Below are 19,323 nucleotides of genomic sequence, written 5' to 3' on the forward strand. Positions count from 1 at the left end.
CTGCTAGATACTCTCACTCAGTACATACTCAAAGCATATGACAGATAGCACGACTACTAAGCTAAGGCATCACAAATTAGGCATCTCTAGCCCTAAAATATGAAATACCTAGCCTATCCTCTAGCATGCATTACTAATATCTCATAAATATCTCATAACACAATTAAATAAGGGTATTTTGGGAAATCACCGTTTGGGCTCTGGCTGATTGTACACACCGCTTCGACTCGTTTTCTCTTAAAAACCCTTGCTCGGTTTTATAAAAATCATTTCTTTTGAAACATTTTTCTCAAATCCTCAGTTTGAGTTCAGACATACCCGAAGGTGCATCCGAATCCCTCAAACCAAGGCTCTAATACCAACTTGTAACACCGCAAATTTTCAAACAATTTTTTTTCATTTAAAAACCCAAATATCTCATTTCAAAATCACAAATTCCACAAAGATCAAGTTATCAAAACACATGTCTCAAAAACTGTTTATAACACAAATCCAGGATCCTCCAAAATCATATCTCCGACGCAGGTGTGTACAATCAAGCCGACGCCTTCCCATGATCCTGAGAAGTACCTGAAACACATAACCCATAACACGGTAAGCACGAAGCTTAGTGAGTTCCCCAAAATACCACACACAGCTCATTAGCCACTCTAGGCTATAACTCAACAAGACCCTCCGGTCAATGTGTCTCAGTGGGACCCTCTGGTCCCAACTCAATAAGCTCATAATAACAATACTCAGCATAAATCACAAGACATGATGCAAAATATTAAGATACACAGTTAAGCACAATAAACATCTCAATCACACAAAGGTACCACTCATGGTAAGTATAGTGAGAAGACTCACCTCGTAAGCTAGCAAGTAAAAGTCTCGTACTCGGAAATCTCGAACTAGCCTCCGCCTAACACATAGGATAATCATCTCTAATTAATACTCTACTTATACTCAAATATACCAAAGGTTGTTCTCTACTTCTCTCTAACTCTTGGAATGGGTAAAATACCATTTTACCCCTCCATGGTCTCCATTACTCAATTTGACCAAACCCTAAAGTCAACAGAAGTCAACCCGAGTCAACAGTCCAAGTTTGACCCGACTCGCCGAGTGCATCTATGTAACTCGTCGAGTCCACCTGTTTTCCTCAGAAGTCTCATGAAAGGTCCAACTCAGCTCGTCGAGTTGACCCCCAAATTGTCGAGCTTCCGCATGATCAAGCTCATCGGGACAAACCCTAACCGACTCGTCGAGTCAGGACATGGACTCGGCGAGTCTCTTCGATCTGATTTCTCATTCAGACGTTTTAAGGTAGATCTATCACTCCAAGCACTAGATCTACCATCTTAAGGCTCGATTGTCACGTAAAGCTTCGATCTTTACGTTCATGCATGGTGGTTTTGCTCCAATCTCCCAATACATGTTCTCACAAGGTGTTAAACACCATACGCCTCATATGGATGAATAAAGTTGGGACCTTTGGGCTCTAGGGACCTCACAAGGTCCAGATCTGAGGTTTAAACCTCTTGATAACTTAGTATGCTCAAAGTCCCAAATAAAATGTGATGAAAACCCTAATTTCTCAAACTCATGAGATCCAACCAAATAATGGGGAAAGGTTCAAGCTTTTTACCTTCCTCTTGAAGCTCTAGACGAAATGGCCTGAACCCCAACAGCTCCTTCTTGTTTCTTGCTGAACAAACTCCTCTTCTTCCTCAAAGGTGCACTAAAATCCTTCAAGGTTAGCTTGGAGACTCTCTTAGCTCACTACACTCGTTTAGGGTTTCACAAAGTAGGGTTAAGCAGCTAGTGAGCCGCAAATGAGGCTATAAGTGTCCTTATATAGGCCCCAAACCCAGGGATTTAGGGTTTCTCTTCACAACGTCTACTCGGCGAGTCGACTCTTTAACTCTTCGAGTAGATCATTAATCCCACGTGGCACATCGCGACTCTACTCGACGAGTTGTAGCACCAACTCGTCGAGTTGCTCAATAGTCCTCAAAAATAAATAAATAGATTTTATACCTGGAAATCTGGATGTTACAAACCTGTGAATGTCCTTTCGGATGCAGATTAGCTTAAATGGTCCTCGGTTACGTGGCCATCATCTTTAGCAGAAGAAAAAATTACACGAATGGTCCCTATGGTTTGGAGTAATTTGAGTGCTTGGTCCCTAACTTATTTTTTTAACTCGGAAATTCCCTACTGTTTGTTTTTGTTACGCTCTTGGTCCCTACTGTTTGTTTTCGTTACGCATTTGGTCCCTATCTGTAAGTCCCTAAATTGCTTATGTATCAATCAGATCCGTTTGATGGTGCAAAATCCTAATCAAACGGATGATGTCAGATCAAATAGAAGAGAAGAAGAAGAAGTTGATGATGAATCTTGAATGTATTGGTTAGAATGAAGATCTTTTACACAAGATCCATGCACTTACACACACTAAAACTCCTCTCTTCTCTCTATTCCGCACACTCTCTTATGTTCATCAATCTCTCCTCAACCACCTAACACCTATATATATACTTAGGGAATATGGGCCGTAAATGGGTTTACGGCCGTAAATGGGTTTACGGCTGTAAACACCCATTGGGCCGTAAACAGGGTTTACGGCCGTAAACACCCACCTGGCCGTAAACCTGACCGTAAACTCATAAAATATTACATAAAAATACAATTGCTCAGAAAAGCAAAGTATAAACCATAATTTTGACCCAACAATCTCCCCTTGGTTTATAACTTTCTTTTCTTAATTGACCCAACAAGCTCCCCCTAAAAAGTAGCTGGCTTTTCTTATCAATCTTCATCGAGAGCTTGGCTTCAGCATTAATCTTCAAATTCTTCATAACTTCAAGATGAACTTGATGAATCTTCAATGAATGACTTCATCTTGAGCAGTTGGGCTTTTCTTCAGAATTTGACATTGAACGCACATTGGGTGAGGAGGCTTCTTGTACTGATTCTTGAAAGATAGCGCTTTCAGTTTGAGAATCTTTAGAGAGAACATCAGAGAGAACAAATCTTCTGGATCACTTCAGCAGGTTCAAGATAGCAGCAGACTGATTGAGGAGGCTTCAATGCAATCCGTCACATAATCTTCAATTGCTTGACCTTGCTTCTAGGGTTGAAAGATTGAATGTTGAAAGAATAATCTTCATTTCTTGCTCCTTCGAATGAGAATTCTTCGATGATCATGGATGAAGCCTTGGCTCAGAAATCTTTGACACAAACTTCATGAGTTTCATCTTCACCTGAATTCAGTTTTCAAGACAAAACAGAACTAAAAGAAAATTTAGCACATAATATTTTTGGGTTTTTCATATTTTTTGAAAAAAAATAAAACAGAAACAAAAAATATTTTTGGATTTTTTTTAACAGAAAAATAAAGAAAGAAATAACACTATTTTTGGATTTTTAATTTTCTGATTTTTGTTTGATTTTTGAATTTTCTGATTTTTGTTTGATTTTTGAATTTTTAATTCTCCCTCTAAATTTGTGCATAGAGGAAAACTATGAACAAATTTAACAAAAACAAAAATATTTGGGATCAAAGTTGTCAAGCAATCTAATATCGTTTATCAGCACACGCCTGCATGTCTAGATCTGGTCAATCACCGGTGTTGTGGTCCACTTAAACACAAAGGATGTTGAAATTTTGGACATATTATAGGTGACAAGTCATTGTGATATATATTCCTAAATGGACATTTAGCTGACGACGACCAAGGATATTGTTGTCCACTTAAATTAACCAGCAAGATCTACAGACAACCTATTAAATGGTTCAATTTTAGATGTACTAGAACATGTTTCCCACTTTCTGATATACCCCGGTAATCAAGAACTTCCAAAGAACTCCTTACTTTAGGTGAGTATTCAATCATTAAGAAAGAAGTCAGATATAGAAGTGCATATGTTGTATCCCAGGTCGGATGTCTTCCAATCACACAGAGGGAACAACATATGACTAACATAGATAGAGGGATTGAGAGGTAGAATGTTGCATATGCTGTGTCCCAGGTCGGATCTTCCGATCACGTAGAGGGGACAGCATATGGCTAACAGATAGAAAGAATTTCATAGATAAGGAGGTGCGTAGAATTAGAGTTGCATATGTTGCAATCCAGGTCGGATATGTCCCAATCACGCAAAGGAAGCAACATATGACTGACAGATAGAAAGCAAGAAAATAATTTCCTACAGGCCTACTTTATCAGAACCCCCCAGTTGCCCTATCAATACCGGAATTAAGGACATGAGTCCATACATCAAGGAAATGTTGAGCCACAGTTCTAGATAATTAACTTTTAGTGTATCTCGCAGGTTCCCATGTTTATCTCACTGCTCAATCTACCCGAGCGTCGTATGGTCAGTCCAAATGAAACTATCTAAGTCTATATTGTCTAGTCCTTTCATGGTCAATCAATGTCTAGTCCATTTGAATCCTTTGTGCCTACCAGCACATTGAATACAGAGTCTAGACAATTCGGCTTTAGTGCATCACACGAATTGCATATTGCCCTTTAGCACTAGACTTCATATCACTTCCCAATAATAACTACTAACGAAAAACTATTAAGAAAATGAAAAATTGTCTTTAAAACGAATCAGAGTAAGATAAACTCAGGAGTATAGAAAAGAAAACGCAAACCGTAATTCACCGATTGAATTTGCATCCAGAAGGTTTGAGAACAGCACGCATAATCTCAGAACAGATCCGAAAATTCTTCATGTCATTAACCACTAACCCCATGTGTGATCCCTTCTTTTCTTCCTTTCCTGCAAAGGACACATACTCCCAAACAAAGTTATGAATGTTGTACAGTTGAGAGATGTCCCCTATCATGTGCCTGGAACAGCCACTACCAACAAACCGAAGTCTGATGATATGCCTCCATAGCTGCTCCGACACAGAGCGGGATTAGTTGGTCTTTGGAACCCAGTCCATTTTGAAACTGGGTTGACCTTTTTCATCCTTGCACGGTACTCTCTCCCATGACATGTCCTGTTTATCACAAACAGAAGATGTAGAAATATTAGAGTCATTAGTTGATTTGGGAGATTGAGCTTTCGGAACCCATTTGTAGTTGGGTTTGATCCATTTCTTTTTCGATCCGATGGGTGCCCCGGCACTTGATTTTGAACTTGAGGTCTGCTGTCGAGATGACTTTGACCTAGCCGGTTTTGGTTTCGTTGGAGCATTTCTTGAAATAGGCTTCTGGGCCGGCATTCCCTTCTTGCCCTTGGGAGTTGGATTCCTGGCCTTCTGCGCGTTCCAGTCACCATGGTCTGAACGTGACCTTGAGGGGTTTCTTTTGAAGTATCTCCCTCTTGGCGCGTTCTGCCAGCCTTGTGTATAGTAGGGAACGTATGCACGATTTGGACAGTTTCGGGCAATGTGTCCAGGTGTTCCACAGTGAAAGCAAGTCTGCTTCTTCACGTAGGAGTTGTTTCTTCCTGCTCCTGGTGGCGTGTCCTTGTCTTGTCTCTTATTGTTCCCACAAGCACAATTACAACAGGCACTCTGTTTCACTGGAATTGGTGGCATGTATTTCTCAACAGTAGGTTGATTAGAAGCAGCTGAGTTCGAAGCAACAGATTCAGAGCTCAAGGAGATGTTGGTTTGTTCAGCGGTGTTCTCATTGTTCTCATCCTCTGCTACTTTACCTGCACATGAAGTAGATGTGCTAGAAACATGAACATCAGTATTTTCAAACAAATAATCAAATATGTCAAAAAAATTTAACTCAACATGATCCGATGCAAAAGCATCAAAAGCATCACAAGATATATCATCAACTTTAATATCAGAAACAAAATGTTTTTCATTGGAAACAGAAACATCAGGTTCAGGCTCAGTTTTGTTATCAGAAACAGATCATTCAACTTTGTGCTTTGACTGATCTAAGGATTGATCTGCAGGGGAAGTAGAAACGTTAGTATTTTCAACATTAATAAATCCTCCTGAAACAAAACCAGATGGCTTGCCATAAACCATGAATGGTTCGTTGGCAATCTCCTCTTTAGACAAAGGTTGATACTGATATGTATGATTAAAAGGAGGAGGTACATTATCGTATCCTAAACCCTTTTGCTGGTTTCGTTTGAACTGCAGGCAATGGTCAATCATGTTGGCAACTACCTCGCTTGATCCATCAAATTTTCTAAAATCAAAATTTGCAGTTTCAAATTGTCTCTTTAATGTATCCAGCTCAGTAATTAACTCATCATTTTGTCTCTTAATATAATCATAAAGTTCACATTTTTCACTGTATTCTGTCTGAATTCTCTTAAAGTCATTTATTTTTGTCTCTAACTGGGCCTTTAGGGGTTTCTGTCATTTTCTGAGTTGATATCCTTCATATCTCAGGTCCTCAACTTCTCTTTTTAATAAATCAATTTGTTCCCGAAGAAACTTAATCGTAGTTTTACAAGATGGATTACATGAAACTTCATTGACTGGAACGTTTGAAGAACTCATTTTTTTTTAAAATATGCCCTTTGACTAAAAACTCAAAAGTCAACCTCAAAAGTCAAATTTAAAAAGTCAATCTCAAAATTCAAACTTGAAAAGTCAAACTTAAAAGTCAAACCGAAAAGCTAAATTTGAAAATTTAAAAGTTAAATGAGAAAGTCAAAGTTTAAAGTCAAAGGTCAAATTTTAAAAGTCAAAGTCAAAATTTTAAGTAAAAAGTCAAAAATAAAAGTAAAAAATTAAAAACTAAATTTTTTTTATTTTTTTTTTAATTTTTTTATTTTTGGTTGAAAATGGAATTTAAAAATAAAAGAAATTTGAATTTTGGGCTAAAAGTAACAAAGGTGCGAAATTGGGTGCGAATGGCAATGTTTTTGAATTAAAATCGGAAGGGATGAACCAAGGAGCAGCTTAGAGGAGTTGGTAAGACGCGTGTATTAGTAGGGAGGAGACCCGGGTTCGATCCCCGGCACCCCCCAATTCCGTTTCCTTATTTTTTAATGGAAGCAAGCTGCGAGGACTTCTGCTGCTGAGATGCGAGGCGAGGACGAGGCGATGCGATGCGAGGCTGAGGACGAGACGAGGTGCGAACCGCAAACCACCGAGGGCCGCAAACTCCGGCCGTACACGTCCGAGCCGTAAACGCTAACCGTACACGTGCGAGCCGTAAACTCCGAGGGCCGTAATCTCGGACCGCCAGCTCCGGCCGTAAACTCCTCGGAAACCCTAGCTGCTGGCCGTACACGCCGCCACTCCCTCGCTGGTTACGACCAAAAACAGCGTTTTTGTCCCTTTTTTGCTAACTCGATCAAAAACTCGTTTTTATCAAAAACACGAAGAACAAACCCCCCCTAATTTTCAGAGATCTATCCAAAAACGCAGGAATCCTTCAAAAATAAGATCAAATAAGCTCCAGATCTGACAAAATTGACTGATACAATCCAAGCTCTAATACCAATTGTAAGTCCCTAAATTGCTTGTGTATCAATCAGATCCGTTTGATGGTGCGGAATCCCAATCAAACGGATGATGTCAGATCAAATAGAAGAGAAGAAGAAGAAGAAGAAGAAGATGAATCTTGAATGTATTGATTAGAATGAAGATCCTTTACACAAGATTCACACACTTACACACACTAAAACTCCTCTCTTCTCTCTATTCCGTACACTCTCTTCTGTTCATCAATCTCTCCTCAACCACCTAACACCTATATATATACTTGGGGAATATGGGCCGTAAATGGGTTTACGGCCGTAAATGGGTTTACGGCCGTAAAGACCCATTGGGCCGTAAACAGGGTTTACGGCCGTAAACCTGTTTACGGCCGTAAACACCCACCTGGCCGTAAACCTGACCGTAAACTCATAAAATATTACATAAAAATACAATTGCTCAGAAAAGCAAAGTATAAACCATAATTTTGACCCAACACTATCTCACCTAAAAAGACTATTTATTTAAATAGAAAAAATGGTGGAGTCGGTAATTTAAAGTTGTGGGTGTGGGTTTGGGGGTGTGTTTATTTAGATAAATTAAAACATTAAGGACAAAATAGTCTTTTTAGGTAAGACAGGGACCAATCGCGTAACAAAAACAAACAGTAGGGACTTTCCGAGTTAAAAAAATAAATTAGGGACCAAACGCGCAAATTACCCTAAACCATAGGGACCATTCGTGTAATTTACTCTTAGCAGAAACGTTTAAACGAAGCCGAGATATGGAAAAAATCAATACAAAGCTAATCGTCGACGCATTCCGAGCTACTCAATATATGATTCCACTACTCCCTGCTTCGGGGGTCGCTCAAATCGATGTAGGTTCTCTAACTTGGAAAGTTGATGATCTCCCTGAAGAGCCTCTGTTTCCTCCTTCACCATAATTTATCATCACCGAATCCGGTCAAAAATCATCTCTGGCATGGATGTACCTCCACAAGACAAAGGCAAGCAGATTGCTACCGATCCGGACAGCCCAGTGATGACGTTGAAAAAATCTGAGGGCTGGCCTCAAGAACAAATCGATCAAGCTTTGGAAGAAAGCATTCAGATTCAAGCACTGAAAGAGAATCTGAATCCGATGTTGGGCATATCTACTCTTTTCCGAGAAGAAATTATTCACGACATACACTTTGTGCCCTTTATGTATTATTATCTTCCAAAACAGGATGCCGATCAACTTGATCTACCATTCTCTCCGCATGGTCACTTCTACATCAAGTACGCTCCTCTTCATCCGAATGGTGATCTTCAAATAATCATCAGGACAGGGCGTGAGAGATTGAGAACCTTTTACTCCGTCAACGCACGACCCTAAAAGGAAGTATGGTCTCGGAAGAGGATTACCAAGATTATTGGATATGGTAACAAAGTTCAAAGCATGTTCGATCTTAATTGTATGTTGTACAGATATTAACGTTTCTTAAAACAAAGAATCAACCATCACCATCACAGATGCCGACTTTCCTTCAATCAACACAAATGAAATTCTCACCATTGTTTCTCACTTCCGAGATCGCCAATCAAGTCACACGAGCATCGGAGCTTACAGTGCTGCAATCAATTTCTTGAAGGACTACATTGCGGAGTTCAGCAGGTCCGGCATTGAATTTGATCACTTGTTTGAAACTAAGAACGTTTTGGCAAAATTCACCACCGAACTGCCTGAAGCATAGATCTTGGTAGAAGGCCCCATTGAAGAACCGGAACTCGGTTATGTCTATCTCAAAAAGAAGAATAACCGAAAAGAATTCTTTAGAGTTCTTGACAAACATCTTGTTCCGACAAAGATCCTTCAGAAGTTCATTTCCAATGCGGAAAAAAGTGAACCTCTAGCAATCCGAAGCCAAACCAGAACCAAAGTTGAAGTGCATTCAAATATGTAAATGATTCTGAAGTCAAGCTTCTTCCGAGATGAAGACTTATCCAAGACATTCCTAGTTTTTGGTGTTATTGAGTCCGTACAAGCATTTAATGCTTTTTGTCGTTTTTATTGATTATACAGTTCATGGGACAAAAACGAGTAAATCGTGTGTGTCAGCGTTTCTGACTTATCAGATTTACATTCTCCATGTAAGTATTGTATTTTGTCTTATTGTCTCTCCTTTCCTATTTAAAGAGATGATTTATCCATGCATTGTAACCCATTTTGAAGCAATATTCTCCTTCACATCAAATACAAAATATCTTGCAAGTCAAATCTCTTTCTCCATCATTCTCCTTGTTCTTAAGTTGTCTTTACTTTGTTCATACTCATTTTATCTTACTTAAATATATTATTGAATAGTTTGTTGATCTTCATACTTCAAGACAAGACTACTTTACTAGACTTGACCGGACCAATATATTATCAGCAGACATTGATCTTAAATTAATTCAAGGTTTGAGTTTTCAAACCTTGTTCACGCACTAAGTCTTGTACTTTCAAAAAAGAGCAAAAAAATGTGTCTCAAACCAAAAAACACGCGCCATAACACGCCATAACGCGCCATGACATGCCATATCATGCCTTGCCACGTGCCACACCTAACAGCAATGTTATGAGGCTTTTTGTAACGGCAAAGTCGCGCCTCATGCCATGGCACGCCTTGGCAAGCGCCATGGCACGCCTTTTAGAACACTGGTTTGGGACATATTTTGACTATTAGGGTTTTGGGATTTGTTGGGCAACTAGCCCTTCTGAATTTGGGCCATTATGAGGCTTTGGGCCTTCTTGGATTTGGGCCCATATTGGATTTTGGGTGCCCTTTAGGAATTGGGCCACAATTGGGCTTTTAGTATCATGGAGTTTGGGCCTCAGTTATTGGGCCAAGTGAGGCAATGGTAAAATGGTATTTTACCCTGGGTGTTGGACAAATGAGCTAGATTCCCGGTTATGGTTTATGGCCCGGTTATTAATTGAGGTTTTATTTGATTGGTTAGCGTGGGGACTCTCCGGTTCAGCAGCCCGAGCATATGTTTGTCTGACAGCAGACTGAGGTGAGTTTGCTCACTACACTGTAGGACACTAGGATATGTTATGTGTTTGTAGTCTTTGTGACTCCTGTTGTATGTGTTATATGCATGTGTGCCTGTTTGCTATATGTATATGGGGTGAAATAGACCTGGGGGTGAAATAGATCCAGTACAACCTAGTGCTGACATATGAGTTGAAATAGACTTGGGGATGAAATAGACCCGGTACGGCTTTGTGCCGACACATGATTTGACATAGACTCGGGGTGAAATAGACCCGACACAGCCTTGAGCTGGCAGATATGTATGGTATGTGGTATTTTGGGGAACTCACTAAGTTTCGTGCTTATGTTTTATGTTTTAAATGTTTTTCAGGTGCTCCTAGTCTGCGAAGGAAGGGTCCGGCTTGATCGCAGCGCATCCACCCATGTTTCCACACTTTATGATTTTGGGAATTGTACTCTGATAACTATTTTACTCTGATGTACTTTTGAATGCTTAAAATGATCAAAGGGTGTTTATGGTTGATTTAAAAACGAAAATTTTACCTTTTAATTTTTGGGATGTTTCAAGTTGGATAGACGATGTTGAACCTATACACATATCGATGGAAACATGGAGCAAAAACGATGGGAAATAGAGAGTGGGAGAAATGGAGTCAGAGCTAGGGTTATGAAGAGAAGTAGGGTAGAGATATGGAACAAAAATCACGTCATAGGTTTCTCATTCGCTTTGTTACAATGTGTATCTCTTGTTGTTGTTAATGGAGTTATACTAAAAAGGGTTGATTAGATTACGATGAAATCGGATATTGAGATAGGGTACTGGTTTGATTGACTGGATTATGTAATACTTTGTAATATTAAATGTTGATTTTTGGGACATATCTTGTTGAAGGAATGAGTGGGAATAAGATTAAAGAGTATAAGAAAGATGCCACATTGCAAAATAGTTGTGTAGAAAGATGACATGTGTCATATTTAGGTTTTGTTTAGTAGAAGAGATAGCTAGATCTTTATTTTTTAGTCAAATGTTAGTATGAGACATATTTTAGATATTCATAATAGAAAATGATATCCAAATCATTTTTTTTGGGATAATCACGTATGTCTTATTAACTTTTAAATATCAAATTTGTTCAACCCAATTTTTAAATATCATATAGAAGAAATGTTATTTGTTATATAAAGTTTATTTAACAATATATCTTTATTAAGTTCATTTATGTGATATAATACTTTATTTATTTAATTTTATTTAGTTTTATGTTTGTATATGATAAAAACTAGTTGTGAGACTCATATAATTACGTGGATTAATTTATATATATATATATATATATATATATATATATATATATATATATATATATATATATGAATGTCAAAATATTTGAGAACTTTGAATTTATAAGAAAATAAGAAAAATAATGAATTATTATAATGAAAATGTTTTTTATCTTTTAAATTTAAAAAAATAGTTTAAATAAATAAACAAAAGAAACTAATGAACTTTAATTTTGAGAATTTTGAAATTAAAAAGTAAGTTGATTAATGAAATTGATATCAATTTATTACTACATTTATTGCAATTATTACATTAAAATATTATGTAAAATTTAATAAAATTGAAAAACTCATAAAATGACATGTGAAAAAAAAATTAATTCAAAATAACCACAAAATGACATTTGATAAATTGAATGAGAATGTGATAAGTGACAAAAAAACATTCATTTATTAGAGTATATATTTTATTCGAGCCAACCAAATGTAATGATTTATTTCTTTATCGGTTCATTCTATTTCTTTATGATTCTATTTATAGTGAATTAGATTCTAAATAACTTCCATAAAAAATTTGCAAAATGTACTTTTTGCCAAATAGAATGAATTGACTTATGCTCTTGCGAATTATAGGAAAAAAAAAATCATTTGTGTTGTTCAAGAATCAATCGAAGACAACCAGAGTGGTTTAAATTCACAGCTGCTATTTCAAGTGTTATGAAAATGAAATATTCTATTTGGTATGATGAAACTGCTATTTCAAGTGTGTGAAAATGAAATATTCGATCTATTTGGTATGATGGAATTACAAAGAAATTTAATGAACACTAATAAAATAAACTAATAAAATGAGCGAGATAATAGAATGTATTATTACAATCCACTATCATCTCTGGTTGGGTCGAATAAACAAAATATGTCATTTAAACATATTATAATGATAACTAAATAAATCCAAAAATATATAATTTTATACAAATAAACTTTAATTAAATAAAGAATATCGTTAAATAAATTGTATGTATACTTCATTTCGTAGTAATATTTGTTAAATGCATTTTCAAATAATTATATGTGTTCGAAAAATGTTTACAATTAAAAAAAAAAATACCACGAAATCTCAAAATAAAAATATAATTAAAATAAATTTATTACGTTCAGAAGAAAACAACAATAAATAAGTCAAATGAAGTTTTAATTTTTTATTTTTTTGAAAAATTAGTTTTATTAAAAATTATATAAATAAAGTTAATTTAGAATCATAATTACCATTTCATTCCCTATTCCCTGAACCGAAGGAATGAAAATCAATCGAGAAGAAGGAATCGATAAAAACAAACATGATTTTATTTTATTATTCCGTTCTATCTTTGATTACCGCATTCAAAACACGATTATCAACAGTATTACAACTTTTAACTCTGGACACCCCTCCATATTTGATTTAGTTTCTGTAAAATGATCTTTTTTTATTCAAAATTTAAAACACTCAAAAAACGAGAAGTGGAATATCAGAAGAATGTACAATTTATTGATAGTGGTTATGACTTGTGATGAATAAACAACTCAACAAGTAGTAGTTGATACTATTTATATGAAGTTAGCATATAATGATATAAATATTAATTACAAACGTTCAAGTTTTTTCCAAGAGTTTTACATATTGTAAAGAAAGACAAGTTAAGAAAAAGCAAAGTCGAGTGTTTCTTATAGCAAATTCTATGCAACAAATCTTGTGTAGCATTTTAGCATATGTTAAACCTCTCACTTGAAACAACAGTAACATACCATCTTCTTCTAATCATATCATATCACAGCATTAACACACACACACACACACACACACACATAATATAATATAATGTACCAAAAAAGTAGCAATATGTACAAGTACTACAAACCTCCTCCATCTCCATTCATGGTTTTATGCTTTTCATGTATTATGCTCCAAAAGCTCAGACAATGCAAGTCTCATCTTCTCAACTGAAACAGGTTTAAGCACAACTCCATCCATTCCAGCTCTCAACAAACTTTCCTTCATCGCCTTATCTGTGTTTCCAGTGAGCCCCACTATAAGCGGGGGAGGCTTTTCATGGCGTTTTGGTAATTTCTCATGTACAAGTCTTGCAACATTGTAAGTATCAGAAGACAAAGACACATCTATGAAAACAACCTTATAGTTGTCTTTGGTTACGGCTTGTAAGCACTCTTCACCTGAACTAACCGTGGTTACATCACAACCAAGGTGCACCAGTAGCCCCTTTGTTGCTGTTCTGCTAACCCTACAATTATTAAGTTTTATTTTTTATTTTGCTTAAATTCAAAATTCATAATATTCATATAACAAAATAAGCATCACGAACCCGTTATCATCCACAACTACAACTTTTAGTCCGGGAAATTTTGTCTGCCCGAGTTTTGCGGGCACTCGCATGTGAGGGAGGCGGGACCCGTTTATGCGACTGGGGAACCCGAGTTTGACAAAAAATATTGCAGTGGAGCCCTTGCCAAGGCCTTCACTTTCTATCCATATATTACCTTCCATAAGATTCACAAATCTGCATGAATTGAAAATATCAGACATACATTACTTAGGGACCAAAAATGTAATAAAGTCTTCATTTCATTACCTTTTACAAATGGCAAGACCGAGACCGCTGCCACCTGGATTTCTAGTTGCGGGTGATTGGCTTTCTGCAAATTTGGTGAAGAGCTTTGGCATGTCTTGTTGGCTGATTCCCATTCCTGTGTCTTTCACCTACACTAGAGGAATGTAATTAAGAATTGGATTCCAAGAAGTGGGAAATAAAGATAGAATGCAAAAACAAACCTGAACACGTAAAAAGAAATTATTGTCACTAAGAAGGGGAAAAAAGTCGGGAGCTCGTGGATCCCTTAAAGAATCTGGTTTTGCCATGATGGCGGAAATTGAGATGCTGCCTTCTTTTGAGAATTTCACAGCATTTCCAATTATATTTAGAATTATTTGCATCAGTCTCTTTTCATCACCAACAGCATACTCTGGCAAATCTGATGAAAGGCTCAGTGTCACAAACAACCTTTTGACTGATGCAACAGGCCTGATCAGATTTAAAACCTGAGAAAAAGAAGTCAGTTTTTGTATCTGTATCTATCTGGTTGGATGGGATGGAATGGAATAAGGAATAAGGAATAAGGAATAAGGAATGGAATAAAGAGTGGAATGGAATGAGTACCTCCTTGAAGAGAGCATGAAGGTTGAAAGTTGTGGTATCAAGTTCAAGACTACCATCTTCCAGTCTTGAAAGATCTAATACATCATTTATGAGTGTGGCGAGTAAATTACTGCTTTTTAAAATGGTTTCAACCATGAGGCGTTGTTCAGGTGTCAAATCGGTTTCTTGAAGTAATGAAGAAAGTGCAATAATTGCATGCATTGGAGTTCTCATTTCATGATTCATAACTGCAAGAAAGTCATTACGTGCACGAACAGCTGTTTCAGCTTCTCTTCTTGCAAGATCAAGTGCTACATTTTGCTCCATAAGCAAGTCTCTAGCCCTCATTGACTCTTCCAAGATTGCAGCATGTGAAAGAGCAACAGCAACCTAGAAAAATATTAATTAAATTAATTAAAAGTAAACTAAAAGAATATATATATATATATATATATATATATATATATATATATATATATATATATATATATAAGCTAGATTAGGAGAAAGTGCAAACCTGATCAGCAACCACTTCAACAAGTTCAAGTTCATGAACATGCCATTGTCTAGCACTATCAGAAGGAAGCATCAAAACCATTAAAGCATAACGTTTTGTTGAAAGTTCAGGCCAATCATAGATTTGGAAATTGTTAAGATGTAGAAGTGGGACCCGCACAGCAACAACCTCCCCAAGCATATATTTACCAGAAGCAGGGCGTAATCTAGCAACAGGACTAGTTGGAGATATTTTAACAGCACGATTAGTACTAAAAACTTGATTGATTGCAGGAGATTGAATTGGAACTGTAAACCCTACAGGGTTTTGATGGCGAAGGGTATAAGAAAGTTGAAGCTCTAAACCACTGCGTGTTGGCATCCAAAGAGCACATTCTTCTAACCCCAATGTTCTTCCTAATTCCACAAGTGTAGTTTTTAATATTGTGTGTCTGTTAAGAGTGCTTCTGATTTCATGAGTTAGCATTCTAACATGTCTGCCTGTTTCTTCTTGTGTTCGAATGATACCCATTTCACGATCCAGCTGTGCAGCTTTATTTTTTAGAAATAATTCTCGGGTTTTGACACTGAGTAGATCGGGGATTATGTGGACTAACATGAGTGCAGTTGCACATGAGACTGCAGCTGTTAAGACCTTTGCAGTGGTCATAACAATGGCGACTGTTCTTGTATGTGCATTGAAGGTCCATAAGTTAATAAGATGTGTGGCTCCACATAGAACAATGAAAGCACCAAATTGAACAAGAACCCATCGATAGGGGAAAACTGCTGATTTTTTAACAAAATATATTAACTCCAATGGGATTGAGAAATAAGCAAGTGCAATGAAGAAATCTGATATGTACTGATATTTCATCAGAAGTTCATCCGCTGGCCATTGTGGCTCAATGCAATTGCAAGAGTCCATTGTTGATGAACCAACCACCTCTAGACTCTCCAGGCGTGTACTAATTACAGCATCTGCAAGCAATTAAACAATATGAGTTCGCTATTAGTAAAAACCATGAGAATTGCCTTTCATAAATCTCTTCAGATAAGATCGATCCCTTTTGGTAGTTCAATCAAAATCAACATACCTACTCCTCTCTTATACTAACAAAAACACAATTGACATTAAAACCATCTCGCCATACCTCTGATGAAATGAAACAGTAACATATAGTTCAAAATTAGAATGGATCAATACTATGATCTGTAAGGTACAAGTCAATGCAAATTAAAACAAAAGCCTCAAAATCGCATACAATCAACGATTATCACAAACCTCTTCCACATAAGGGTTTTAAGAACTCAAACAAAACCCTAGAAAACCAATAAAGCAAGGAAACCTCTTACCTTATGGAGTAAGGCTCGTCAATCGAACATTAAAATATTAGCTGAAGTTGAAGTAATCAGCTACCATAAAATCTCGGTTATGGATATGTACGAATGTGAAATCGATCAAAGAACAATTGGTTGTAGCAATCAGCGGGATACAGTTGAGTGAAGACGACTTTAGGGAAGCGGTGGTATAAAGCCGATTTTAGAGAGAGAGAGGGAGACTCTCTCTTGGGGGAGAAGAGAGAGAAAACTGTTGGACTGATTATGACGATGACGATGATGATGGGCTTTCATTCAACTAATCATATCTTCATACTGTTTTCCGGAGCCCAAATTCTCGCACTTTCGGACGTCAGATTGAGCCCAAATTCTCGCACTTTCGGACAACAAAATCTGACGTCTCTCTCTCTCTCCGTATATAGAAAGGAACAAGTAGATGTTTGAACATGCATTTTTTAAATGATTATTATGATGTAAAGAATCTCAATCAAAATTAGATAATTTGGTTCATTGAATTTAAACATGTAGCTGATTTAGTTGGTTTATTAAAATATTCTACTTCTAGTTTATTCCCTTGTTTTAACCGTAAATAACCAACAAGTTATAATCACAATTATTACCAAACACTCAAAATAGATGATTTCAATTTCAGATTGCACTAATTTAATTGCACTAATTTAAATGTATATAGAAACACCCTCTTGACAGATCATCTATACAATAATTAATATTTTAATAACAAAATTATACAAAATATTTTTTTTTTTGAACAGTTATACAAAATTTTTGTAACAAAATTATACAGAATATCATAATCCTTCACATTTGACATATTTTTACATCTGATCACCAATCATAATAAATTTGACATAGTATTGAGATTCTTTAGTTTCAAATGATAAATATCATTACATATTTGACATATTTTACCTCAATACTATATTGTATTATTGTTCCAAACATGTATCAAAGACCCTTTCTTCAAACAATAACATTCACCCACCCCATTTCAAAGAAGAAAAGTAAATTTCAAATTTTTTATATAAACCGAGAATTCTAGCAAGAAACTAAGAATGACGAATTTAAAGATCTATCTTCTATTTCATATTGAGGAAACTTATGTTGTGTCATACTACTCATAGAAAAATTCTAAATTCAAATATTTTATATTATCTTCAACTATTTCATGTTGAGGAAACTTATGTCGTGTCATACTACTCATTTATATTTGTATTCGGTGAGAAAAGAGAAAGTTGTATGGTTGTCTTTGATTCAAGTATCAAATTGTGTTTTAGTCTTTATTTTCAAGTTTTAATTCAAACCGTCCTTTATATCGTTAAAGCTGCAAACTTCGTTCCTGCAAGACAAAACTATATTACCATTTACGATTCTTTTTTATTTGTTTATAATTTATCTATTAGTTTTATATCATTGTCATCTCCCCCCCCCCCCCCCCCCCCCGGGAACCACGTCTGACATCCACCATCCTCTACCTTCGACAACCATCCACCCAACACCAAACCAAATATAAAAAGAAACTTGATATTGGTTCCAGCCACCTCTAACCACCGGCCAAACCAAATCAAAATAAAAAAGAAACATGAAATTGGTTCAGCCACCATCGACAAACACCACTATTCACCTCCAAAATAAAAACAAAAACCTAAAATTAAACCCTAACTTCAAATCACATCCAAATTCTACATAAAAAAAATCCCTTCCTCATTCCCATACTCCTCCATCCTTTTTCTTCACAACCATTTCATTTCATCGGTACCGCCATTTCTTCGTCGAAAACCCACAAAACCCTATCGGATAATGTAACTAGACCGGACTCCAAACCATTGATTATCTCAAATCAAATTCTAAATTGTTCCAATGAAAGATGAGCAAGTGGTGTTTTGGTGATGTTGGAGCTCCGGCGGTGGTAATTAAAATAGATGAAGGTGTTTTGGTGGTGTAGAAACCATATCAAGAAACAACAACAACGAAGTAGATACGACTTCCCCCACCAGTCAGTTCTCTGAAATCGATTTGAAGGACTGTGGCTTTGGTGGTTGTTGTTGGAGAAACATCGATGATGGATGGTTGTTTGTCGATAGCATCAGACCTTACTTTGTATGTGTGTAAAGGTTTTTTGGCCAACATGGTGGGAGTAGACTGGAGAGGGCGACAGACACAAAGAGATGGTTTGTTGGTGGGAGTAGTCATCAGCGGTGGATTAAGGAAGTTTGGATTAGGGTTTCTTTGAATAGTTTAGAGAAGAGGGTGGAAGCAGGGGCATATCTTATATAGGGCTAGGGGGTTGTGGCCCCCTTATTTTTTTGGCAGAAGTAGTCACTATATTTTAATTTTATACATATTAGGTCCAAAAATATAAAATTTTGACTACGGCCCCCCTGTTCATCAGTTTTTATACAAATTATATCCCCCCCCTCCCAAATGAAAGATTGAAGCTTCGAAGAGAGAGATCAATAAAATGAAGGGTGAGGTGGTTTGGGAGTGAAATTGGTAATGAAGTGGGGTCATATTTCTTTGTCTTTTAAAAAAAATCATAATAATATCATTAAATTATTTGGACATTA

General features: G+C 36.5%; 1 protein-coding gene across 4 annotated transcripts; it reads right to left on the bottom strand.

Annotated features, from left to right (window-relative positions):
* Window positions 1–13,388: 13,388 nt before the first annotated feature.
* ETR1 (Signal transduction histidine kinase, hybrid-type, ethylene sensor) lies at window positions 13,389–17,019 on the bottom strand. 4 transcript variants are annotated; one of them, XM_079083991.1, is made up of 7 exons: window positions 16,754–17,019; window positions 15,420–16,378; window positions 14,924–15,292; window positions 14,539–14,805; window positions 14,339–14,466; window positions 14,072–14,266; window positions 13,389–13,981 (listed from the first exon to the last, which is right to left on the bottom strand). In XM_079083991.1, exons 2-7 carry the CDS (start codon window positions 16,323–16,325, stop codon window positions 13,642–13,644), a joined length of 2,205 nt encoding a protein of 734 aa, XP_078940117.1. In that variant the 5' UTR covers window positions 16,326–16,378; window positions 16,754–17,019; the 3' UTR covers window positions 13,389–13,641. The 4 variants fall into 4 exon arrangements, with proteins under 4 accessions (XP_078940117.1, XP_078940116.1, XP_078940119.1 ...); XM_079083990.1 differs by having other exon boundaries at window positions 13,389–13,990; window positions 16,754–17,018; XM_079083993.1 differs by lacking the exon at window positions 16,754–17,019 and having other exon boundaries at window positions 13,389–13,990; window positions 15,420–16,183; window positions 16,264–16,378.
* Window positions 17,020–19,323: the final 2,304 nt, after the last annotated feature.

Source organism: Lactuca virosa, chromosome 3 (assembly GCF_052849685.1).
Source record: "Lactuca virosa cultivar CGN04683 chromosome 3, Lactuca_virosa_CGN04683_v6, whole genome shotgun sequence".
Lineage (NCBI taxonomy): Eukaryota > Viridiplantae > Streptophyta > Magnoliopsida > Asterales > Asteraceae > Lactuca > Lactuca virosa.